The 27,459-nt window shown below is 38.0% G+C and overlaps 2 protein-coding genes and 1 non-coding gene across 3 annotated transcripts; 2 read left to right on the top strand and 1 right to left on the bottom strand.

The window, feature by feature from the left end:
- The first annotated feature begins 225 nt into the window (after positions 1-225).
- On the top strand, positions 226-828 carry LOC112194507. The gene has a single exon (XM_024334736.1). It carries the CDS (start codon positions 226-228, stop codon positions 826-828), a length of 603 nt encoding a protein of 200 aa, XP_024190504.1.
- Positions 829-18,620: 17,792 nt separating this feature from the next.
- On the bottom strand, positions 18,621-19,443 carry LOC112191780 (small ubiquitin-related modifier 1). The gene is made up of 3 exons (XM_024331193.2): positions 19,283-19,443; positions 19,006-19,149; positions 18,621-18,897 (listed from the first exon to the last, which is right to left on the bottom strand). Exons 1-3 carry the CDS (start codon positions 19,379-19,381, stop codon positions 18,829-18,831), a joined length of 312 nt encoding a protein of 103 aa, XP_024186961.1. The 5' UTR covers positions 19,382-19,443; the 3' UTR covers positions 18,621-18,828.
- Positions 19,444-24,203: 4,760 nt separating this feature from the next.
- Positions 24,204-26,356, top strand: LOC112194506. The gene is made up of 3 exons (XR_005808592.1): positions 24,204-25,013; positions 25,831-25,872; positions 26,006-26,356. It is a non-coding gene; the product is annotated as an uncharacterized LOC112194506 (transcript).
- The last annotated feature ends 1,103 nt before the right edge of the window (positions 26,357-27,459 follow it).

Genomic DNA, 27,459 nt, shown 5'->3' with positions numbered 1-27,459 from the left:
GACAATTTTTTTAAACCCGAAGTTTAAAAAATAATAAAAGATCTTAGAACCTGAAGTTCTAATTATAAGAACACGAACCTGATGCTTCATGCATATAATTGTGATCCAATGTTCACTTTATTTTCAAACCTAAAGTTTCGATACTGGTTAATTGCTTTTTGTTAAGAACTTGCAGTTCTAACACTATGGATCCTAACATACCTCATCTTCATTGTGTACAAGAAGATGATGAATTTGACAAAATTGGATTTTGTCGCCCTTGACATCTCTGGCAAGAACTACTTGTCTTGGGCTTTTAATGCCAAGATCCATCTCGAAGCTCAGTACCTTGGGACAACAATCAAGGAAGAAAACAACACATCCCCACAGAATAAAGATAAGGCCATGATCTTTCTACGTCATCATCTCCATCAGAGATTGAATGATGAATACTTAACAGTCAAGGATCCCCTTGAGCTATGGACAGGTTTGGCAGATATGTTCGCTCACCAAAAGACTATTGTGCTCCCCAAGGCAAATTATGAATGGACGCATCTACGCCTTCAAGACTACAATTCTGTGATCGACTACAACTCTACCATGTTTAGGATCACCTCCCAAATGAATCTTTGTGGAGAACCTATCACTCAGGAGATGATGCTTGAGAAAACATTCTCCACATTCCATGCCTCAAATATGGTCTTACAGCAACAACACCGAGAAAGAGGATTCACCAAATACTCTGATCTAATCTCTTGTCTCCTGGTGGCTGAGCAAAATAATGAGCTCCTAATGAAGAACCATCAGTACGGTCTCACCTTACAGGATCACAGCCATTCCCTGAAGTGAATGTTATTTTTACTAGTAGTCATGGCAATGGACGTGGTGGAAGGCATGGCAAAGCACGTAACCATGGTCGTTGACGTGGTCAAGGTCGACAAAATGGTCAAGGTTGTGGGGGCTACAACAAGCAGTTGGGCCCAAAGAACAATGCCAAGATTACCCAAAGAAATGGTCAGATGATCAAAACTCATAAAAATGATGATAATGTTTGTCTTAGATGTAGTGGTAAAGGTTGTTGGGCTCGTACCTGTCGTACAGAAGACCATTTAGTGGCACTCTACAAAGCTTCCCTAACAGCGGGAAGACTATCTAGTTTGACCATTCGCAAAATGTGCGATAAAAAATATTGGATCTATGCTATCCATTGGGGGCTGGCGAGCCCAAACTAAATTTTAGGTAAAAAAGATAATGAATTGAGATTTTTTCTCAATATTAAAATGAAACATGGTGGATAGATATCACACATCAATTCATATTATTTTTCATACACGATATTTCTCCCCCTAATAGTGGGAGATTGTCTTATTAAAGTGACAACTTGCAAATATGTGATAAATTATAATTTCCTTGTTAGGAAGGTTTGCAACTATTGTTGTATTAAACAACCTACAATGTAAAGTATGATAAAATAATGACACATTGGTCATGCCAAAATAATTTTATTTGGCTCAATGAAATTTTTAGTTCATGACACAGTATACAGTAGTATACTTACAACATAAGTTACGTGAAAATTTCATCACCAATACATGCAATGATGTTCCATATAGGTAACATAATACGAGCTCATTTGGAGCCATCAATCAAGATCTGCAGCTCTTGAGATGATTGCTATCTTAGCTTTCTGAAGCATCAATTATGAAAAGTTATCAACAATTGTAATGGATCATCTCCATAGTTGCATTATATGAAAGACAAATATGTTTGTCATTATGTTTATCATGCCCATTCATAGTTCAAATTGAATTTATTGATGAACACTTGGTTCATGTTATTGTTTGACAATGAAAACATATGCCAAAATGATGAGAAAAATTCAGTCACCGTCCCCAAACTATGCTGTCAAGGCCAATTTGATAAAAGTATCAATGTGATACCCAAAAACCTATTTTGACATCAATGTCATACTTCCGTCCAAAATCTCAAACGGCTCCGTTTGTCGACTGACGTGGCAAGCACGTGGGCCCCAAAAAAAAGGGCAAATGACCTAAACAATCCTCAGTTACGGTCAACCATACCTTTTCCTCCCTATTTGACTGGTCCCACACCTCTTCCCTCTATTTATGCACTGTTCCTTAACCGTTTTCCCTCCAAATTAAAGCAAACTGATTGTAAGGGCATATGACTCCATGTTTGACCACTATAACAAACTCATTTCAACCATATCCATCAAGATCAGTATTAAAAAAAATTGAAATTGAACAAGCAATAAATATGAACATAAAAACTGATTCAAATACTTTAATAAGAAAAAGATCGTACCAACCAAATCAACATAGATATCCATTGACAAATCACTCATCTACATAATTTGTCCAGCAAAATGCATAAGCAGCAAGTTCCTTAATGTGCAATGGTAGTTTAGCAAAATTTAACCGTTAAGCAATAACAAAAATAGATAGTTCAAATTGGATTAAAATGCTATATATTCAGATAAAGCTTGGCTTGGCTGCATAGGCTCTGCTGCTTTCCTTTGAGCACTCTTAACTGCTGGATTCTGGCTACTTTGAGTGGGAGGCTGCTGATATGATTGTGATGTTGAGGCACCAACATTGGGACCAGAAGTACTCTCCATAGTTTGCTTGATTTTCTTCCATGTTTTCTTGGACCTGATAACTTGGTCATTTACATTAGCACACCCCTTTGGTGCAGGTACTCTATTGACCTACAAAATTCACACAACCAACCAATTTCAATACCAATTTCAGTTGAACACAGTCAACACATATACCAAAATTCACACAACTATTGCAACATTTCAGTCAACATAAACACCAAATTCAGACAACCAAGTCCAAAAAAATCCATAAGTACGAACCTCTTTTCTCTGCCTTTTCTTCGTGGCTGCTCCACTTGATGTTCCTTCTCCCTATTAAAATTAGTTGGTTGGATTAGTACAACAAAACAGAACTCATGAACATGAAGTTGATGAAAATAAGAATAGAATGTTGATGAAAACTACTTACTATAGATGCTGCCTTTTTAGCCTTTGTTATAGGACAACCCAATTTGTTGTGTCCTTGCTGGCCACATATTTTGCAGGACATCTTGATCCCAGCTTTAGAGAGTTTCCCGTCTTTAGGAGCAGGTGGTGGTGGGGCTTTTTCCTTCTTTCCTGGTTCCTTATGCCTCTTCATCTTAGGCTTTCCAACTTGTTGCTTGTAAGGTGGAGGTGCAATGGGATAGTCTACAGGTTCCCAATCATCCTCCCCTGCAATGGGATAGATGATGGGGTTATAGGCCTCCATATATGAGCTAAGCATGAGGTAACCATCACAATACAAGGCTGCCTCCTGTTTCTTGAATCTGATCGCACAGATTGCATGCACACAAGGAATCCCACTAAGCTGCCACCTCTTGCATGTGCAAATATGGCGTCCCAAATCCACAGCATGCTTGCTCCCTCCCTCACTAGTTCCAGTTATTTGAAAAATAAACTCCCCACTTCTATGTGCTCTGTATTCTGTAGCTCTCTGCCCTATCTTATCAATTATCTTCTTTATCCTAGGACCAACCAAGTCCTTCCACTTCTCACAGGCCACCCTTCTATTTGCATTCCTAACCATCATGTCCATTCTAATCTTCTCTAACATTGACAATATAGGCTTATCCCTAGAAGGTAGAATAGCTGAATTAAAAGACTCAAACATATTATTCAGCAAAATGTCACACTTAGGTTCATCTCTGAAAAAGGCTCTTGACCACTGTGCTGGATTCTTGTCTTGAAATCACAACCAGGCATCCTCATCCAGCTCCCTCAAGGCATCCATGTGTTTGTTCTACCAAACTTGAGTACTAGAACGGGCTGCATTCCAAACCAATTGCTTCAGGCCCTCTCCCGGATGCTTTGACTTGAAATTGTTGTAGAGATGCCTAACACAGTGCCTATGCTCAGCATTAGGAAACAAAACTGTAAAATTGCAGTAAGAAATAATTAGTTAACTTTAACAAACAAAAAAAAGTAGAAATTATGAAAAACACATGAATGTCCAAATGTTTCACAGTTCACTTACTAGCAATTGCATTTCCTAGCCCCTTATGTTTATCTGTCATAAACACATAGCTACTATCCTTTTCCATTCTTAGATCCCATCTAAGATAGTCAATGAACCAGGTCCATGTCTCTTGGTTCTCAACCTCACACAAGGCATATGCAATTGGGAACATCCCATTATTTGCATCTATGCCTACTGTAGTTAGAAGCTGTCCAGGATGCTACCCTTTGACATGACAACTGTCCAAGCAAATAATAGGCCTGCAACCCCTCATCCAACCCTCCTTACATGCTGCAAAATAGATGTACATCCTGTGAAACCTCCTTATAGGACCATCCATCTGTGTCTTGATCTCAACTGTGGATCCAGGATTGCCCCTAAGCAATTCCTTCCTGTATGTAGCTAACATGTTGTACTGATCAATATAATGCCCTTCATTCATCCTCTTTGTTGCCCTTTTTACTCTAGTGATTGTCTGCACACCAACATCCAACTTGTACTTCTCAATATGATTATGGACCCCTTTCCTGGACCAATTCTCATCAACCATAAGATCCTCAGCAACCTCTTGAGCTATTCTTCTATAAGTCAAGAAATGACTTGTTTCAACTGGAGAGCAGGTATGTTTGTTGTTCAAAGTCTTGATTATCAGAGTATCACCCTCACCCTTGGTTGTGCTAGCATACAACCTAAAAGGGCAGTCCCATTGACAGTTCACCTCTATCTTCTTCTTTGAATTTTTCTCAAACCACAACCCAAGTTGGTTTCTAATGGCACACTGCCTAATAGCTTCCTTCAATTGTGCAGAATTTGGGAATGCAAGACCTAACCTGAACTTTCGACTTTTCAGATCTACTGACCTATTCTAAGGCCCAACCCTGAACCCCTTCTTACTCTTCTTAGGAATTGGATTCCTATCTTCATCCTCTTCTGATTCAGTCCCACTCAAACTCTGCAACTCATCTGAATCTGCAGCTTCTTCAGAACAGTAGCCAGTGAAACCCATCTCTTCAAACTCTGGTACAGCACTTGGTTCTGTGACATGTTCTTCAAATTCAACATCATCAAACTCATCATTCTCAACGTCATAGTCTGAATCAACATAGTAGTCAGACCCATCACTGCTATCCTCATCCTCTTCAACTTGTTTGAAACTTGTGCTTCAAACTTCTTCTGCCCTTTATGCCTTATGTTATACCTTGGCTCTCTAGGCTTCTTCCCTCTTTTTTTTGCCTTAGCCTTATGGTGAATAGGTTGTTTAGTGCAGCCTTAGATGTTTGCTTCTCAGCTCTCCTCTTTTCTAATTCAGCAGTTAATGATAGGAACACAATGTGCGACGATATTAATGAGTATATGCCCCATTTTAGCCTTGTTTCCCCCTTAAGTTTCGTGTTTTGAGTCATCGAGTCATTTTAAGAGTCTTGTAGAGTGTTTGGAGTGAAATAGGCAGAAAACACAAAATTCATGAAGAATCCTAGCTAGATCAAGATTCCTCACCATCATGCTAATTTGTGGGCCTTAAGAGAGAATTTATGGGAGTATTTTTCTGAAATTAAATTGTTTTAATTCTTTTTCTTTTCTCTAAAAGAATTTAATTTTGTGCCTTTTATTAAATCAGGTTGACCAAGCAATGAAGAAGGGAAATAAAGAGAAAGACGTTTTTAGTTGGGGAATAAATAAGAGAAATACGTTTCAGCTTGGAAATTAAAGGAATTGCCCCATTATGAGAGGAGTTAAGGCCATAAAGGGGACGTTTCAGTTGGGAAATTAAAGGAATTATGATGCAATCCCATCCGTCCAATGATGAAGGGTATGATCGACAAAAGTCAATCAATGCTCCCCTATAAATAGGCAACGTCCAGAACAGAATTAACATCACTTCCTGGCCAAAAACTATTCCAAGACTCTGCCCAATTCACTCCTCAAACCTTCAACACCTACAAGACCGTGACCACCATCCATCCATCAATCTACGAAGTTCTTAGGCGCTGAGTCAAGGATGCTCCACCACCATAGTAGAGACGAGTTCATCACCTTGTTGCCAAGCCGCTGAGGAAAGCTTCAAAGTGTAACTATGACTCTATTTACAATTTTTGTTTCGGTTTTGTGTGTTTGGATTTGCGAGTTCTGTAATTGGAGACATGAAATTTTCAGAATATTTTTATTAATATTTTTGAGATTTTCAGTTTATTATTGAGTTAATTTCGAGAATTCTTTTATGATACATGTACAATCTTGTGCCCTTTTACGTCTTTAGGTAATTTTCAGAGTTAGGTTCATAAGTTTGCATGCTAGAATAACGGTGAGAGTTCTTGTGTGTTTGCTTAATTTGCCAAGAGTAATTGTTATTTGTTAAGACGCTGAGTTAAACGAGTAGTAATTAGTTCTAACGAGTGGTAAAAATCATGCTTTAATGATTAAATGATTCTGGAAATTATGTGTTAAATTCTATGTGTAATGGTTAATTTGCACGTGTGAGTTGATTCGAGGGTTAGATAATACTACTAGTTAAGAGAATTACGCTGAGTGTTTTCGAAAATTAGTAGTATTAGACTTGGTAAGGACTTTTTCGATCCAAGCCTACATTAGAACGAATCAGATAAATGGATTGATCCACTGAGGCTTTTCATTTGGGCTCTTATCTAGGCATTTAAGAAGGGCACGTTTTTGTAGCATGTTGAAATTAATTTTCTGTTTTTACACTTAGTAATTTCCTAGTGGTATTGGTCTAGGTTAGGGAAGTCGATCATTGTATATAGGTTTATTTGTTTTTTTTTATATTTTAAGTAGATTAGGAACCAAATTTCAAAACCCCCTTTTTATTCTTGTATTTGTTAATTGACCTTTTTGTGTAGGTGTACCCTACAATCCCCGGACTGAACGATCCCTGCTTATCCTATACTGATAACTACATTTTGCACGGTTAAATTGTGAGGCTATTTTAGCCGTATTAGCTAACTGTTGCTTCACAGCCAATGCATCTCTAGCCCTCTTCTCAGAAGCCTCCTTTTCTCTTAGCTGAGCTTCTTCTCTTGCCCTCTTCTCAGAAGCCTCATTTCTCTTTTTTCTGCTTCTTCTCTTGCCCTTAATTCAGCAGCAGCTTGACTCTCCCTCAATTCAGCAGCCTCCCTCTCAGCTCTCTCAAACTTCTCTTTTTCCTTTCTCTCAGCTTCCTCTCTAGCCCTCTTCTCTATATCCTCTAGTTTTTTGTTCAAAGCTTCTCTTGCAGATGCAGGCCACAGCCTTTTAATAGTGTGTTTCACCCTTCTAGGTTTGGCTTTAGGGGGCTGTAAGTTACCCATATGCCCTTGCAGCATTGCTGTATTACCACCCTGCCCCACCTCACCTTGGCTTGCACATGGTTGTGAACCCATGATGTCTGGTACAATATCAAACAAACCAACAAAAGTGGACTGACTGGCTCCACCCTCAACATTTACTCCACTCCCATCCTTGACCACATTGCCACCTGAACCACTATAATCTTCAAGATCAATAACTTCTGGCTCCACTTCTGCATTACTCTAGATGAGCCACCAATTGCATTTACTCCATATGGTTCACTATATAACTGGCTAGCCATCAAGTTTGCTTAAAAAAAAAGCCCTTTCCTTCTCTCTTGAAATCTGATTGTTCAAAGGATTAACAAAATCTGGATCCGGTGGCAATGCAAACTCAACATAAGCTTCTTCTTTTTTCCTAGGAGCCCCACCTATAATGTACACAGTTATCTGCCTCTTCTTCAATGGTATCATCTTCACCATCTCTATGGCATCTCCATCACTCTTGATCTGTATGAATCCTTCATTGGGGGGTGTCCGAGGTACCTTAAAGTGGTAAGATATTGGCTTCTCCCTGTACCCCAATGCGTGAGCAATATTATTCATCTCCACCCAACTAATCAACTCAGGATCTAGACTATCAAGGTATATCTTCCCTCCCAACTTGTTAAACCTAGGAACCTTATACTTCCTTGTGCCATCCAGTTTCTTGTCAAAAAAACCACCATGAAAAATCTCCATTGTATACAAGTTTTCTAGTACTGAAATTCAAACGATAAAAGTCAGCACCTATCTTTAGTTTTCCAAACTCATTACACAACAAACATAGAATGAACATGCCAATTTCATGTGCTTTCAACTCAAATTTCAGATTACTTAAAGAGATACTTAAAATATTCAACAAATTTTCAGCATCTAAGTTTCTAGAAATTAGATTGGGGATTTCAACATTTAAAAACCATAGTTTGTGTTCAACGATGATTCAACTTCAATCCAAAGGACTATTTAAAAACCCAGAACACACAAATCGATTTGCTTTCTTCTCTTTTCTTTATTAAACTAGCACAACGAAACCCATTTTAATATCTTCCTCGGTCAAACCATATACCTCGATGAAACCCAGAATAGAGACAAACTCATTTTCAGCTTTTGTGCAAAGTGCGTTTACATATGATACGAATGCAATAGAAGATAGAGATTGGAGGACTCACTTTCGGGTGGTGGTCCAGACTCCCGAAATATCCCCCACATCTTCGCCATGACAGTGATCCTCTACTGTCGGAGATTCGAGAATCAAGTCCATGATTTGCTCTGATCAGACTATCAATGTGAGATTCTCACTTTTCGAATCTTTTTGGAGCTAAAGGTCAAATCTTTAGTTTGGGAGGGTTTGGGTATGTTTTGGATCAAGTTTAGAAGAGGGAAGTATCAAAAATGATGGAAGTGGGAGGGAAATGGGAGGTTTTGTTCGATTAGGTTTAACTTTTAGGTAAAAAGTCCATTTTGCCCTATTTTTTGGGGCCCACGTACTTGCCACGTCAGCCGACAAACGGAGCCGTTTGAGATTTTGGACGGAAGTATCACGTTGATGTCAAAATAGGTCTTTGGGTATCATATTGATACTTTTGAGAGTTCGGGTATCAAATTGGCCTTGACAGCATAGTTTGGGGACGGTGACTAAATTTTTCTCCAAAATGATATACTCGAATTTCGAGTCTGGGACAGTAGTCCATATGGGTATAAGCATATACTCCAATAATAATACAATGGAGGATCATAGCCTCATCAAATTTTATATTGTACTCAAAGCATTGGGCTGGAGTCTTCACAATTAGAAATTTATTTTAAAAGTGGGGTGAACAGAGGTTCACATGTACTCATAAAGAGAAGGGACAAAAGTCTTGTCATAATTGGAGATCAAGAAACAAGAGGTTTCGATCTATTTGATTATATAACAATCAGTGGAGGAATTTTAAGTCCACATGTAATTGAATCAAGAAACATGTAGTTTCGATCTCATTATAAATTGACAATTTACTATCAAATTATCAGACTAAATAATAAGAGGAAACCAAATTGAAGTCATCAAACTAATAAAAATGCATACCTTGATTCTGTAGGAAATATAATTAATATTGTTGATATCAATTGGTGAGTCCACATGACAAAATATAGACAGATTCATTTAGAGTCGATAATTGAAACATGCATTAATATAACATTAAAACAAAATGATCAAAAATCTATTGTAGTCTAATTGATTAAAATATTTGGCTCTCACCCAAAAAGACCCGGGTTCAAGTCCCCGCAACGGAAATCTATTTTGTTATATTTTTTCACAAGGGAAAACGAAATAATCATATGAGGTAGATATAAGTCATTAAATAAAATCATATGTACATAACTACTATTATGATAGAAATAATCATAAGTAGCAAATAAATGTCAATGAATATAATCATTGTGCATATAAATATTATTATGACAAAAATAATCGGTAACAAATAATGGTCATTAAATATAATGATCATACATATAAGTCAAACATAATACCTTTTTCATAGGGTTAAACCTGGTTTCTCAGAGCTAGGGTAGAGGTTGGAAACCTAGGTTTCCTTGATCTGATTGGTGTCATATGGCCATGGACGTACTGTTCTAGAGTTGTCGAGGGATTTGTAATCCTTCTACACGGCATGCTTTGAAGATTCTGATTTCACAGCACAAACCAAAACTGGTTTTCCTAATAGAAACCAAAATCAGAGATGAAGCGGAGTTTGATAGACTATGACGTAACCTCGGGTTTGCTCATGCGGAGGGGGTGATGAGTGTTGGACAAGCAGGGGGTCTTGGAATTTTTTGGAATGATGATCTGCGAGTTTCAATCCGACAGCCATTTACGGCCCGGTTTATTGACGTGGTGGTGGACGAGGGTGTAGGTTTGTACGTTAGCGGTTCACGGGGTTTTACGGTAACCCTAATGTGGCAGACTGCCAGGAATCCTGGGATCTTTTGAAGGCTTTGAGTGATGAGGATAGCCTGCCATGGGTTGTACTGGGTGACTTTAATAAGATTTTGTTGGTGTCTGAAAAGTTGGACGGTAGACCAAGGTCGGAGAATCAGATGAGAGGTTTCTGAGATGCATTGGGGTACGCGGAACTGGTCGACCTGGGGTTTTATGGGTGCCCATATACATGGAGTGATTCAGAGACGAAAGTTAGGCTGGATAGGGTGGTGGCTACGACAGCTTGGTCGGACGCTTTCGCTCATTCTCGGGTGTGACATTTGCCTCATAGCAAATCAGATCATATACCGATTTTGCTCTCTATCAGTTCAGTCCTGATTAGTCGGAGGACGAGTTACCATAGATTCAAGTTTGAATCATTATGGCTGCATCGTGAGGGTTGTCATGAGATAGTTCATCAACAATGGGGCAGACCGATCAGTGGGCAGCCAATGTTCCTTGTTTCGAAGCAGATAGAGCGGACTAGTATTGCGTTGGATGCGTGGCAACGTAGTGTATTCAAGGATCGGCAGAAGGCAATTATGGACATTAGGGTATGACTAGAAGCTATATTATTTGTGTCGCTTACCCCGGCTTTGTTGATAGAGAGGGGAGAATTAATGGAACAATTGAAGAGACTGCTGTCAGAAGAGGAACTGTATTGGAGTCAGCGTGCCAAAGCTTCGTGGCTTAAGGAAGGGGACAGTAACAAGGGTTTCTTTCATCGGAAAGCTTCTAATAGGAAGCGGAAAAACTTCATAAGAGGGCTATACGATGAGGTAGGGGTTTGGAAAGAGGATGATGAGGGTATGGAATCTGTGGTGGTCAATTATTTTGAACAAATGTATAAAGTAGGTACTCTTGATACGGAGGCTCTAGAGGAAACGTTGCAGGCTATTTCCCCTTCGGTAATGGAGGAGATGAATATTTCCTTGTGTTCCCAGTATAGTTGTGAGGAGGTGAAGGAGGCGTTGTTTCAAATGTACCCTACGAAGTCACCTGGACCGGATGGAATGCCGCTATTATTTTTCCAACACTATTGGGAGAGTATAGGCGCAGATATTACTGCTGCTATTCATAATTTTTTGCAGACGGGTCAGTTGCTTAAACAAATTAACTTTACGCATATTTGTTTGATTCCCAAGGTCGACTCCCCTGAGACAATGGCAGATTTGCGTCCCATTGCATTGTGTAATGTTATCTACAAGCTGTGTTCGAAAGTTATTGCCAACAGATTGAAAGTCATTTTGCCTCAGATAATCTCGCCATGCCATTTCAGAGTGCGTTCATTCCCGGCAGACTCATTACTGACAATACTTTGGCAGCTGATGAGTTAGCACATTTTATTCATAATAAACGAGCAGGTGAGGAATTCATGGCCTTAAAATTGGATTTGAATAAAGCCTATGACAGTTTGGAATGGGGGTTTTTACAAAAAGTTTTGGAGCGATTGGGTTTTACTCATGGTTGGGTGCATATGATTATGCAGTGTGTTTCCTCTGTTAGGTATTCTTTTCTTATCCGGGGTAAACCTACAGGATATGTGGTACCTTCACGAGGGTTGCGTTAGGGGGATCTGTTATCACCATATTTGTTTCTTCTTGGAGCGGAAGGTTTGTCTACTTTGTTGAAAAAGAAAGCTCATCAAGGTGTGCTACCAGGTATTGCTATTTGTGATAGAGCTCCTATGGTAAATCATCTTCTTTTTGCTGATGATAGTATGTTATATGTGAGGGGTAATATACAAGCTTGTCATGAGATTAGTAATGTCTTGAGAATGTATGGTAGAGCGTCCGGTCAAAAGGTGAATTTCCATAAGAGTTCTGTTACTGTTAGTAAGAATATCAGCACGAAACAACAGAATATGCTTGCAGCTCATTTGGGGGTCACAATAGTAAAGTCCCATGAGAAATATCTTGGGCTGCCTACATATGTTGGGCGGAACAAAACTCATACCTTTCAATATATTCAGGAGAGATTGGATCAGAAACTTCAAACATGGCAAGGCCGGTTGTTAGTGGGGCGGGTAAGGACATTCTTACCAGAGTGGTGGCCCAATCTTTGGCTACATACGCTATGAGTTGCTTCCAATTAACAAAGAATTTCTGTGATGACCTTCAGCAGAGGTGTGCTAGATTTTGGTGGGGGAGTAATAATGAGTAGCGGAAGATTCATTGGAAGTCTTGGCAATTCCTTTGTTGTCCAAGGGAGGAAGGAGGATTGGGGTTCCGTGATTTATATGCTTTTAATAGAGCCATGCTAGCTAAACAAGGTTGGAGACTTATTCAGTTTCCGGATTCTCTGATTGCCAAGATGTATAAAGCGAGGTACTTTCCAAATTCTTCTTTTTGGGAGGCGGAACACCATCCATCCCCTTCTTTCTCTTGGCGTAGTATTTTTTATGCTAGAGATGTTCTGCTCAAAGGGGCTCGTTGGCAGGTGGGAGATAGGGCTAATATTTTGTTATCCGATCCATGGGTACCTAGAGTGGTGCCATTTCGTTTTGTACCAGTTCATGGGGGTTGGAATGAGGTATGGAGAGTAAGCAATTTATTGAATAATGAAGGTAGGTGGAATGAAGCATTGGTGCATCAGGTTTGCCATATTGATGATATTCCATTTATTTTATGTATTCCCTTGAGTAATTGTAGGGTGAAAGATCGTTGGGTGTGGCATTTTGATCCCAAAGGTTTGTTTTCGATCAAGAGTGCTTATAGACTCTTAATGGAGGAGGAGATAGTGCAGGAGGTATCTGTGCAGATGCAAGAGTTCTAGAAGAAACTTTGGTATACTAATATTCAAGATACGGCTAGAATCTTTCTATGGAAGGTGTTGAATAATTGCTTACCAACTATAGCTAGATTGATTGAGAAACAGGTCCCTTTGGAGGCATGTTCTTGTACTCTATGTAGAATAGGGGAAGAAACAATTGAACATATTTGCCGACTTTGTCCATATGTGAAGGGAGTTTTGGATGTTGAATCTGGTGTAGTACGGGTTGCTTACTCTTTTGATGCTATGCAGCTAAATTTTACGGATTGGTTAGTGCATTGTGCTTCTAATTTATCTCCTAAATTATGGGCAACTCTTGTGTTTAGTTTGTGGGGCATCTGGAGGGAGAGAAATAATAGGGTATGGGATAATAAGAGTCTGGAGGTGAATCATGTAGTGGTGCAGTTGGCGGTGAGGTTTCAGGAGTACCAGAAGTATCATGGCAAGGGCTCTGGGGGAGGTAATAGACTTGTAGTCCCTTGGAAACCTCCGAGTGCAGGTTGGGTTAAGATTAACATTGATGGTGCATTTCATAAAGATACCAGTTTGAGGGGAATTGGTGTTATTATCCGTGATAATATGGGGTACTGTTTGGGAGGTCATTATGCTCCAGTTACTAATGTCTCTTCTCCGGAACAGGTTGAGGCTTTAGCTGGGAGTGAGGCTGTCTCAATTGCTCTGTGGCAAGGCCTTTCTCCTGTTATTTTTGAGACGGATTCTCTTAATCTTTTTCATGCTACAAAGCTGAGAGTCATTCCCCATACTTCCTTCATTGGTCGTGTGTATGATGACATTACCTTCCATCTTCAGTAGATGCCAGGTTCTTATTTCACTCATGTTTATCGTCAAGCCAATGTTATGGCTCATACTTTCGCTAGTTTTGCTTGTTCTTCTTCTAGTTCTTTATTTTGGGGCCTAGAGCCTCCATATTGTATTGTTGATGTACTTTCTAAGGAGTTTACCTCCTAATTAATCTGAATTGACAGTTTCTCTCTAAAAAAAAAAAAGTAGTCAAACATAATCATATAAGGTAATCAATGTAATTAATATGAACATAAAAAAAAAATTCCTTTATTCAACTCCAGATTGAGAAAACATACCTACGGAAAAAACTGGATGAGAAAAGGAAATTGACGAAACAAAATTAAGGGAGACTGAAAAAATGCCAAAACATAGGCTGAAAATTTAATTGATGCCAAAAACACTGTCGCTGATCATGTCGTTAGCATGTTGTCCATTGTGCACAAAAAAATCAGAGACGTTGAGCTTGCTATCTTCACTGACAAGTTCTCCACAAAATTTTAATTTGGAGGTCATCCGATGCATAGCGAAATTGAAATCAGTGGCAGAGCTGAAGTCTTGAAGGCGCAAATGTGTCCATTCATATCATGCTCTAGGTAGAACAATGGTATTAGTGAACAAATCGATCAGCCAATGCTTGAAAAAGCTCAAGCGGGTCTTTCACCGTAAAGACTTATCTTTTAGGCTCTTGTCAAGATGATGACGCAAGAAAATTATAACCTTGGTGCGATCTTGTACAGATGACTTATTGTCAACTTTGATGGTATTTCAAAGATTGTTAGCCATAAGGTGAATTTCGGCATCAAGAACACAGCTCAAATAGTTCTTGCCAGAAATTTCAAGAGGATCAAAATCCAATTTTGTCAAATGCGTCATCTTTCTACAAAGAAAAAAGATGCGATATATCAGGATCTATAAGTATTAGAACAGTATGTTCTATGAAAAATGATAGAAAAATCATATACGAAACAAAGGTTTCGAAGTGTTCATAAATATGAACAATAGATCCCATAAGGAAAACACGAGAAAAACATTCGTGTGATGTCTAAAGGTTCTAAGACTACTCGATCAGCGGACTTGAGTCTTGAGTATTGGAACATGTAGTTCTCAAATCCACATATGAAATATAATTTTTCAATAATTATATATAAAATATCTGCAAATTATATGATCGCATAAAAAAAATTGATGTTCATATGTAATAGGAACAAAGATGATAAACATGAAACACATATATCTGTTATTCGATAATATAAGATATCTATGTTATAGATGAAGCAATTCGTTGAGAATGAGAGAAAAACTCATAGATCATTAGCCTTGGTCATAAGCAACTATGTTGCACCATAAGACTTGCGGATTATCATGGAGTTTAAAGAAGAAGAAGACAAATAAGACCAAATGCGTGCTGATAACATCTTATAAACTACAGAATAAGAGAGAGATAGAAAAGAGAAACAAAATATGGAGGAGGTAAAGGTGTTTCATTCTCATTAGACCCCTTTATATAAGAGTAGTGTTTACATCATAAGGACATAAGTAATGAATATTTACAGTAGACAACCACACATATATAATATTTATAATATTGATAAAATTTTCTAAATGTCTGATTTTTCCTACAAGTTTTCCCCATCAGTTTACATAATCTATAGATTTTCCAATAAAGATTTTTTTTTTCATTTGAAATTTTTTTTTGGCTAAAGACTAAAAGTGGTTGGTTAATAATGTATAGAAATTTTAAATACACACCCCTAATTACTTAATACACATCCCTATTATTTTATATTTCAAATTAGATTTTATAGGTAGTTTAAATTACCAAAACAGACAGTCATATTTTCCTTATATTGTTCTGTCATTGTGTATAAATGAATAGATAAACACATCAAATTTCTATACATGGCCTCCCCATTTGATAGAAGAATAAAGTTAGGAACCATCCAACCACCACAGGTGGTCGAGTTGATAAGAGCCTCCAGGTGTGGAACCCCCACACCCGGGTTCGAATCCCGCCGACGCTTATTGGAGTTAAATCTCAATATATTCTTGGTGGCCAGGGGGGAGGAAGCGTTCTGACAAGATCCCCCGAGCACGGATTAGTCTCTAGGCCTTGGAAGCCTTTGAGGACACCGTGTGATTGACAAATCAAAAAAATAAAAAAATAAAAAGTAAGGAACCATCGTAATTTAATTTTTTCTTAAATAAATTGTAATTAAATGGGGTGAGAAACCATATAATTTAGAATTTTAGACTAAATAGCATCAAGTGTTTTTAATAAAATAGATCGTTTTACTCCCATTTTCTACTTAATTTCTTTCTTTTTTTTGTTCTAAAATTATGATTAGTCAACTTGTTTGTCCCCTCCAATGACAGCTTTGTAGTTCCACCACTGTGGAGAAACTACTGATATAGTTTTGGTTGAATGTTCAACTCAAAATTTTATACTTGATCAATAAGGTGTTTGGTGGATGAGAACTCAAATGATACAGAACCTATTTTTAGGCATATGTTTGAAGGGAACAATAAATCTTTATATATTTTCGAATAACTAATACAAGTAATCAATATGGTCATTTAAAAAACAACAATATACTAATATATACTAATCATATTAAATAGTGGTCTTAATATAGTCAAATAATAGGATATTTCATGGTTTTTAAGATTAAGGTTATTTTAGGTACTTTCAGTTGTGTATTTAGTAAAATATTAGAATGGGAAATCAAATGGGTGGTGTATTGAGTAGGGAGTGTGTATTAAGTAGTTAGGGGTGTGTATTTAAAACTTCTCTTTACTTTGGGTTAATAAAATATATTTGGAGAAGGGGGTCTAAAAAATATTTATTATCGTTCATCAAAGTATTTAACGAGGGTCAATAATCGTTTTATTTAGTTTTACTAAATAAATAAAAAGCTTTAAAGAAATTCTCATACTACTTCTTATGGACCGATAGGGAAAACAAAAATAAAGAAAAATTTGTATGAAAAAAAAAACTCTATTTTTGTTGTTTTGAGTGAAGGAGCAGAGGTCGTTAGAACTATTATATATGTGTGACCTTTTAAGTTTTAACTAAATCGACAATGAAATTAACTAAACAATTAATCAATTTTATTTATTTATTATCGCATTATAAATTAACCACCTCGTGAAAGTGTGAGTGGCACCTGTAACCAAAAAAAAAGTGTGAGTGGCACCGTAGCATGTCATACGGTCATGCCTACTCGCTGATATTAGTATGCTTATTGAAATAAGCTACATTTTTTTTTAGAAGAAATAAATTCATTAATAACAGATAAAATTACAACGTATTAGAATGACCGGTTGTGGTCACAACACCACCACGCACATTCCTATCTAGAACTATAGTTATGGGTCCGCCACAATTAGTGACATCCATGAGTCAAATGAGCCCAACCCCTAACCAAATTTCACGCCCCAAACCATGGGCTACAATGACAGAGAACAAATCCCGAGTGTCATGATACAACCTTGCTACCAACATTAAGACAAACGATTTCACCCTCTCAAGCACCGTGTCCAAATACCGCCAAACCACGTGCAGGTCAATTCATTATCACGTTGACAACCAAAAGGCATCGATCTTAGAGCACATAGTTCACGGGAATAACACCAAAACAATGGCACCACTACCAAACCCCCGTTCGGCAGCAACCACCACACACCGGCGAAGCCAGAGGCTAGCACTGCTGCTGGGGCGCCACCGGACGAGATCCACCAACAATGGACGAGATAACCCAAACTTTTGAGAAAAAAACCCTAGAGCTCTGAGAGAAACGAAGTCTCCTCCGAGAGAAACTCTAAATAAGTGAGGGAAACTCTAAATAAGCTACATTTTTAAAACTTAGTTGTAATTATAAATAGTTCTTAATATAAGCGACATGTAATATATATATATATATATATATATATATATATATACAGGCCGGATCGAGAGCGGACGTTCGCAACTCAGAAAAACTGAGGACGTCGCTCCTCTTGAGTCGGAAAGGCGGTGATCGCTGCGCTGCAGGTGCCGGAAGCACCCTCTGCACATCCCGAACGGCCTCGAGCAAGCAGTGAAGGCGAAGGTGATTGGAAACTCAGCGGTGTGTGGCAAGGTCGCTGGAAACCATGGAAGCCCATCAAGCTCGACGTCGAACCCTTCGTCGATGACTCCAGCCGCTTCTGAACTTCTCCACGTCGTGGCCTGGTTCCGTCCGGCAACAGAAACGCCGCCGTCGCTACTCGATCGAGGCTGGAGGAGCGACGTCCGCACTTATACTGGGTTGCGGATGTCCGCTCTCGAACGGTTGTGTGTGTGTGTGTATATTGGGTCAAACATGCAATATCGTGAAGTCACCTGGATTATTGAGGTCATCATGATGTATCTCATGTTGATGTAGTTCTCGAAATCCATAGTTTGATCAACTAGTACACGTACTTGCCGAGATTTCGAAGATATATCATCTTCTGGCTTGTAGGGATTTCTCATTTCATTGGATACCAACAATAGATTCCCGTTGTGCTTCATGTATCTTCGTAATTATAAACATGAAGCCAATCAACACATTATAGAAATTTCAAACAGCATTTAGAGTGTGACTAATCAATAATTAATTAGTTTTCATTTTGAGCTTCTTCTTGAACACCAAACAGCCATACTCAAATTCAAATTTAATATGCCATAATCAATTATAAACTCAGTCAAGTCAAGGGAGAAAATCATGAACTAAAACCAATCAGATCAATAGCTAGTTAAAACAAGCATTCATAGTTACTAAACAGATCACAACCAACATCTCTACTATCTGGGGAACTAGCAATAGTGTTCATAGACAGACGCGCATAGTTCTCTTTGTTTAGGGGATAATAGACGAGACACATAGTACTTCTACTTGGTAAGAGATTGATTACAGCTTCTGAAATTTCTCGACTAGCCACGTCGACCACCTCCGTCAACGTGCAACATTGCAGAAATTTCATCCCCATCTTTCATTCCAGACTGCAGAAAGAGTGAGTATGAACACATCAGCTGGTCATAATTTGAAGTACTATGTGTATATTAACATGCACAAATATAAAGCGCGCAGCAGAAAAGGACGTAGTTGACCTGGAGTGCAGTGAGCTTGGGATTAATCCCATGGCCATCAAAGAGGAATCGGAAGTGGTAAACGTCGTTTTTCTTACAGTAAACATCAATAAGCTCCTGGAGCGGAGTATTGCGCCTCATCCTGAAGTACATTGTTTTCAATTTCTACACCGACAGAGACAAGCGCGCATGTAACAAAATGGATCGATCATCATTAAAGTAACACCAAACTTATAAATTAGCTGATCGATTTATCTATCTCTAGCTTGCTAGGTCTGAACTACATCGGAGTACGTACCTGGTTCTTGACTTTGAGGTTGACGTCGGTGGAGTTCTGCCCGGAGGCGGCGGCTGGCTTCTTGCCATTGTCTTTGTTTCTGTTCATGATGCCGGACATTTCTTTTGAATCCAATGATGACTGACTGAGAGAGAAATAGATCTGGGTTATATACTTATATCTCTTTACTCCTCGCTAATAAGTAGCTCTCGATCTTCACCTACCTCTTCCACTTTCAGGTCAATAATATTAATGCACATTGGTTGGTATCTTGAAAGTTGCAATGTATTTACTTGAAGGAAAGAGAAGATAGAGACGTCATGATACGATGTGCAAAAACTCGACACAAACAAGACGAGGCAAACCAATCGAGGACGTGGTACTATTAATAGTAATAGCTCTGTTCATCTCGTCTTCAGTCGTCTTTGAAAATCTTTTGCGTCCTGAAAGTCACTGAATTGAATAGACCTGTCACAATAATAATTGGTACTAATCGAACTGAACCCACAATAATGTGTTGATGCCCAAGAACATAGTATCTTAATCAAACTAGCTGTCAATTTTAAGTCTTGTACGTATAGAACTGAATGCTTTGTAACCAAACTCTCTCCCCAACCAGATTCACCATCTTTTGTATTGGCCACAAAACAAATTCACTTTTTTCTTTACCATTGGTGGAGGAACATTTGTCATCAACACTCTTTGGCAATCAGAAGGTTAAGGATCAGATTTCTTGTTGGAAAATAATTTCCTTCTCCAACAGAGATTTGTTCAAAATGAAGAAGCTACGAGCATTAGAAAAGGAGACAGAATGTTTTGGGCCGATAGACTAACCCAAGCAAAAAGTGTTTAGGTCTAAACTTTACTACTCAATACCAGAGATTGCAATGCAATAGTAGTGATCATAAGCCCTATAAGCCCAGATTTGAATCTGTGCTTCAAATTAAGCAACAAAAAGAATTGCTTATCGAAGATTCTTCTGATTCTGAAAAAGAAGAGGAAGAAGAAAGAACCAGTGAAGATGAAGAAGCTAGTTTTATCCATGAGTATAATCTCAAGCATTTTCAAAATAAGCTTGAATCTCAGAAAATCCCTACTCTTGATAAAATAAAGAAAATGCTCAAACATAATATAGATGTCGACTCAGAAATTTTAGGAAAAAGACCCAGTGGGCTGTGAATTAAGATTACATGATATGAATGCTATATGTCATGTCAAGCTTAATATAAAGAGGAAGATAAAAAAGAATTCAGAAAAGATATAGAAGATCTCTTGAACAAGAGATTAATTCGACCATCTAGTAGCTCTCATCATGCTCTAGCTTTCTACGTAAGAAACCATGCAGAAGATGTTAGAGGAAAAGCTAGAATGGTGATTGATTACAGAGATGTCAATAAGAAGTCTGTTAAAGACGGTTATCAAATAGCTCAAGCAAGAGTCTTGATCAATCAGCTCAAAGGAGCTAAAGTCTTTTCAAAATTCGATGCAAAGTTGGGTTTTTGGCAAGTCAAGATGCATCTAGATAGTGTTCCCCTCACTGCAATTGGAACACCACAAGCAAGAGTCTTGATCAATCAGCTCAAAGGAGCTAAAGTCTTTTCAAAATTCAATGCAAAGTTGGGTTTTTGGCAAGTCAAGATGCATCCAGATAGTGTTCCCCTCACTGCAATTGGAACACCACAAGGTCATTACGCATGGTTAGTAATGCCCTTTGGCTTAAAACAAGCCTCTTCAATCTTCCAAAGAAAGATGGATGACATCTTCAAACATGTTGTTGAATTCTGTGTTGTCTGTATCAATGACATTCTTGTCTTCTCTAAAAACATAGAAGAGCACATGAAACACCTTTATGAGGTTGTTAAATTGATAATTCAGCATGGAATCATCTTAGGAGAAAAGAAACTCTTTTTTTATCCTAGATGAAGTTGATTTTCTTGGTATAAATATCAAGAATGGAGTAATAAAACTCCAACCCCATATCCTTGAGAAAATCTGGAAATTCCCAGATAAAATTCTTAATGCTAAGAGTCTAGAAAGATTCTTAGAAGTCATCAACTATGGAAAGGATTTCATTCCCAAAGTCTCAGGACTAACAACAATGTTATCTCTTATAACAAATTCCAAAAGAAAATGGAGTTTCACAGAAGATGATGAAAAAATTGTGAAGCAGATAAAAGCCCTCTGCAAAAACCTCCCTCCTCTCGAACAACTAGAAGAAAATGATGAAATCATTCTCCAAACTGATGCTAGTGATAATTACTGGTCCGGTGTTATTTTGGCAAAAACGTCTAGAACTAACATTGAAAAGATCTGTAAATTTTGCAGTGGCAAGTTCAGCTCTGCAGAACAAAATTATCCTACAGGAGAAAAAGAGATTTTGTCTGTGAAGAAGACAATTTTAAGTTCTCCAACTTTCCTAGGAAAACCCTTTTACTGTACGCACCGATTGTGCTAGAGTAAAGAATTTAAAAAATTTTAAACTTGATAAAGTTGCTGATTGAGGAAGATTAGCAAATTGACAATTATTTCTTAACTAATATGATTATAATGTTGAATTAATTGCAGGAAACAAGAACTATCTTCCAAACGCCTTAACAAGAGAAATGGCAATGTTCAGCTAAAGAGAAGTCGATGAAGGTCGCAATCCTAGAAACAGAAGAACAAGAAAAAAACCTGAAAATGCTGAGGAGCCCAAAGAAAAAAATCCTCAAAAGATTTCTACTAAATCCAAAAGGATTAGCCACAACTGATCAATCCCAGAGTAAAGGATTGGCTAGCTTGTCTCAAACGGCAGACAATAAAGACTCATCAAGACCATTTAAGGATGTTGGTTTGCCAAAAAGCAAAATAATTCCGTCTGGAGTTATAAATTTTTTCAATTATGAATAAAAACTTTCGATGAACCTGTGTTCATAACTAGCAGAAGATTAGCATATCATCAGAAAGCTATTTTAGATAACCTTTGATATGCTTTTTAGGAAAGAAACAGCGGTCTCATGTTTCCAGCTTTCTTTGCCCTAGCTGAAGAGCTTCATGAAAATGCCAGGCCATAGTTTGAAGCAGATCATGAAAATATGACATAGCAGAGTGCTGTCCAGAATGAGAAAATTCAGTATCTTGAAGATTCTGAAAGTACTGCTAGAATTCCAATCTTAGCACTAAAAGAATCAAAATGATTCGACTTTCATAATCTTATTGGAAGTCAAATTCTGACTCATGTCTACCTCCAACTCTCTTCACTATCCCTGGACCTTATGTTGGAAGATATGTGGTTAATGTTCAAAGTGAACATCCTCAAGTTTGGCTTGTTAAAAATGGTTTTGTCCACAATCTTTGGACCAAAACAAATGATGATCTCAAGGGACTGCCACCCATCATAGTCAACATGGTCAAGAACGTTAGAAAAAATGACTGCATCCTTAGATTGAAGTTCAGGAGTGGATTCAGAAGAAAAATGGGGAAGTTGACTATATTTCTCCATACCATTATGTGAGAATCATTTAAGGGAAGTATCTTCACCCTGCATGTGTTGGATACAATGGCCAACCAAATTCTAATATTTTCTGGATGAAAGCTATGTCACTGGAATATATCAAAAAGATCATTAAAGAAGATACAGAAAATACATTCCTGGCAGCAGGAGAAAAAATTATTGTTACTGCATATGATCATCCTGAGGTTATTAGTAGTAACCTTTTCTTATCTCTTAAGAGAAAAGAGATCGACTCCAAGTTAGCCTGTTTTCAGTGGATCGAAAAGATTGAAAACGACAAACACTACAAGATGTATGAAGATACAGACGTGGAAGAAAACGAAACTAAAGCTATGATGGAAAACAGCTCTTTTGTCCTACACCACAATTTTGGAACAGATGAAAACATGTGAAGCAGCAGGTGTAAAAAGCACCGAAAGCAACTTTGGCATTTTCTCTAAAGATACTTTTTCTTTTCAAAAAGAAGAAGGTGAAAAATATTTCACCTAAAGGAATCTGCTTTTCGTCATCCGACCTTAATCATCCGGAGCACTCACGATAGCAGAAAATAATGGAGTTGTGCTGTACATTTTGTTGTTTTGAATTAAAGTTTGAGTTCCGCTCCCTATATAAGGGGCCTTAGGTTCAGTTTGTAAGGCATCAGAAAATTGAGCAGAAGAGTTTTCTCTCAAGAAGTAAAAAAGCCATAGTAGCAGCGTGTTCTTTACTTCCCATCTAGTGGGAGTAGTGTGCTTTCATTTCAAGTAAGTATCTGTAATCATCCTCATGGATAGCTAAACAGTTTTTTAGCTGTTTACCTAAGAATGAGGCTTTGAGTTCTCGGCTTGTAATTATGTTTAAATAAATAATTCTAGATTGCTCATCCACTTCGTCAAAATTTTTCAAGTTCAGAATGATTTATGTTTATATTGTTTACCTGTTTTCTGTTTGTATCCTGTAGAACCTTGAAGTTTAGATTTTCTGTTTCACAGGAAGTACTAGTTTTGGCTTAGGATAGAAACAAGCAGCAGTAATTCCGCCTATTAAAGTAACCATTAGGTGAAAAATTTGGGCATGTTGGATGCTATATTTGTTTTTCTCAAAAGCTTAAAATTAGGTTTTCCAAAAAATAAAAGAAAAAAGTAAAATCCAAACCCAAAAGTCAACTTTTTAGTACATTACAAACTTATTGGCGCAAGTGGGCAAAATACATTGTGTTTTTGGGTATACGGGAAAAAACCCTTACAATAATGATAGTAAATGCTGATTGAGCTGTAATCGCAATTCCTTGATTTCCTCTTCATCAGTTACTTTGACAAAAGCACATAATGTGTTTTTCTTTTAACAAAAATAATAAATTTTGTGAGCCCAAATAAAATTAATAATATTAATATGTTTTCATATAATTATTTTTGTTTTTCCTTGGAATATGTTTTTTTGGTTTTTCCTGGAATCCAGATTACGTGAGAATACGTTTCCTTATGGGTGTGGAAGACCTTTCTGTGGTCGAATTATGGCGTATAAATAAAAATCCTCGTGTCTACCCAAAGATAGATCAAGGAGACGAAGTTGTTCGAAGCTGATGGAGGAGATGGTGGTGCTTCAGTTTTCCACCAAAGTGAAACAAGAAAGTAGCCCATACCCAGATCGGGGGGAGGTGAGCGAGGATTATATTCTCGTGAAAGTAAGGTTTTCGAGGGCAATTGGGAGCCGCAGTAGCCTTGATTACCCAGTTATTTGGGAGGAGCGAACGCTCCTAGATTCGAGACAATTTTGGGTCAAGCTCCGATCTGTCCAGAATGTTTCATCCCCTACAGGACTAGGTGCGCACAATCAATCACAGAATCTCTGTCACTCATGCGTGTCCCCGAGGAGGAACATCCCAATGCCATCAACAAGTTACTGGAGGTGCTTGACGCCACAGTCTCCACCGAGCTGCCTATTGACGTGGCCATATGGGACATGACTTTTCTATTCGGCAGCGATGCCGTATCTGAAGCCATGGACATGTATAAGCCCAATCTTGTTCCCGCGACAAGGTCATCGATTGAAGCCCTGGAGAGAGTGAACGTCGATCATACGTTGCCTTATGAAGATCCATGTGTTATTTGTTTGGAGGATTTCAGTGTTGATCAAATGGTTATCCACTTGCCCTGTTCGCACTATTATCATGAACATTGCATTGTCCAGTCACTGGAGATCAGTCACATGTGTCCCCTCTGCCGCTACCCAATGCCAACCCTGGTGGAGGAAGTGCCTTCTCAACCCTGTTGAGCCCCAGTAAAGCCCCTTCATTTATTTGCAATTGCCAGTTTAGTTTCTTCTTCTATTGTCACAGTCTAGTGCTGTTTAATTTGCTGAAATTACAACTGGTCATTGCCTCTTCAGGTTTCACATCTTGTTTCAAACTATAATTCAAAGCTTCATTTTAGTTTGATCAATCTGTATTAACAGTTTTTTTGTTTAAAAAATTGATACCCATGTTGTCACTTTTGGTCCTGAATCATACCCCTGTAAAAAGTTGCTTGCTTTAATTGTTGATCTTCTCTGAGAAGATGTGAAATTTGCAAAAGTTGGGGTGTGCTTCTTATGAAACTTATAAGGTCTTAGTTTTGACTTCTTGGACATACATGCATGTTTGTATTCAAATTCATGTTTAGTTGCTTAAGTTGTGCACTATCAACAATGCAAAAGAAGAGAAGTTGGAAGATATGCTTCATGTGACCATAACCATTTTCTGGTTTTGGAAGCAAAGTAGTACCAGTATTCTAAGTTAACTTCGGCTTAGGAATCAGTTTAAACTTGTGTAATAGACAGCTACTTCGCGGCTGCGCAGAGCTGAATGAAGCTCCTGTATCCACATAATTTAGTGTTGTCGGAAGTAAGAAACCACAGACATTTCATCTTTTGTTCTGCCTCATGACTTTGTTTGCATCATGACAAAAGGGTACTAAGACAAGTAGTTACATCGGAAGGGTTCATTCTGTCACTACTATATTCTTTAAGAATCATACTGAGGTAGTGCAAAAATCTTGAGTTGTAATAGTTCTGTTGAATGGCAATTTGACCTTTTGATTCCAAATTTTTTTTTTGTCAGGTTTAATTATCGACACATGGCCAATACTTTATCCCTGTACAGGTAAGCACACAGGTCTTCTCCTCCTAGATGATCTTTTTTTCTTTTCTCACGTAAATAGTTATGTTTTCTTTTGATTTAAAGGACGGTTAGCCACTTGGAATACCTGATGAGAGGATAATACTTATACTGGCAGGTGACATAGCCTGTAATGCTAGAAACAAGTACCCTGCCCAAGTTTTAATAATGAAAACCACAGACTCAACTTGTATGGAGATAATGTTGAGGTGAGATTCCCTGATTATAGGCTGATTCCAGAGACTCAACTTGTATGGTATACATGTCTACCTGGGTACTATGTCGATATTGTGAGAGTGAGACTGATCGAGAACTGAGAATTTAGGTGAATCTGATTGTTTCTCCTTTTGAATGTACTTCTGCTCTATTTATTTTCTAAATTTCTTTTTCTTCTTCTGGTTATAAACCAAAACTTGATTCTTCGGAAGTAACAAAAATATGAAGTTCCCTATTCGATTATGCTTCCCAATTTCCTTGATTAACTCCTCCTTTGCAACCTCTGCCCCAATCAGAAAGCAGGGAGTTTCTGTACATATATTATAGTGAATTACCAATGCAGGAGAGAATCCTGATTGCTAGATGAACCCTATGCAACAAAATTCAAGATACCTCAGCAACTTTTCGTTGCTATTTATTTTTCGTTTAGCATTGCACTGTATTCCCCCCTCTCCAATTTAGCATCTTCTGTGCTTAATTTGATTGTTCAACATATATATTTAGCGGCTATTTATCAGCTCTCTTGTATTGCTGTGTATACTTGCAATTTGAACTTGTGTAATCACTCATTCTTACTTGTTTTATTATCACTGTTGCTAATGATAAATAGGCACTCTTTTTTTGCTTAGATATTTATGAGCTGCTGACCGTTACTTGAGGCACTTGGGATCCTAAATGAGATATGGGGGACCCAATCAGGGTCCGCTGTGTGAGAAGCATATACCGAATGCTGAAAACCATGTGCTATAACACACCAATATTAGAGAAAATTAGACTTTCTAAGATCTGTGTGAACATGTGCGTGCGTTTTTTTTTTTTGGGAGTTTGAGAGCAAATTCACTGTTCACCACCACCAGAATACCAACTAATGAGCAAGCCATGCCTACCATAAAGCTGAAGGGAAAGCGGGTGTGAGAACCCTTGTTGCTTGAAGCTTATTATTTGTAGTCTTATTTTGTCTGTATATTTTGGACTTCCATCTGCTCATTAATTGTGAAATAGGGGACCGTGACGTTGTCCCGAGTAGAACTTGCTTCAAGGACATGAAAAGCATCTGGGATGATGTAGGTATAGTTTGTAGCTTGAATGGTCATACAAGGGGATATTTTTAGCATTTCATGCTTCTTTATACAGATCTGTTAATGATATATATCATGTTCAGTTGTTATAATATGTAGTTACATTTTGTGTATACGTCGATTAGTTGCAATTGTAAAGCATTTGAAGGAGTAATTGAGATGCGACACTATGTTCAGATTTTTGCATATCTTTGGACAATTATTATATAAGGGTAGAGGACCATGGACCAGTGATGCATCAATCGGTGATATGGTTAAACGACCACACCTCTAAATT

This window comes from Rosa chinensis, chromosome 3, assembly GCF_002994745.2.
Source record: "Rosa chinensis cultivar Old Blush chromosome 3, RchiOBHm-V2, whole genome shotgun sequence".
Lineage (NCBI taxonomy): Eukaryota > Viridiplantae > Streptophyta > Magnoliopsida > Rosales > Rosaceae > Rosa > Rosa chinensis.
The sequence above is the reverse complement of the archived record's forward strand: the minus strand, read 5'-3'. Positions and strand labels throughout refer to the sequence as shown.

Bases quoted from the DNA above. Each gene is read 5' to 3' on its own strand.
- LOC112194507 (XM_024334736.1), top strand. From the start codon at position 226: ATGATGAATTTGACAAAATTGGATTTTGTCGCCCTTGACATCTCTGGC.
- LOC112191780 (XM_024331193.2), bottom strand. From the start codon at position 19,381: ATGTCCGGCATCATGAACAGAAACAAAGACAATGGCAAGAAGCCAGCC. The intron at 19,150-19,282 runs GTACGTACTCCG...CTGTCGGTGTAG, and splicing joins ACCTCAAAGTCAAGAACCAG to AAATTGAAAACAATGTACTT. The intron at 18,898-19,005 runs GTCAACTACGTC...CTCTTTCTGCAG, and splicing joins CCAAGCTCACTGCACTCCAG to TCTGGAATGAAAGATGGGGA.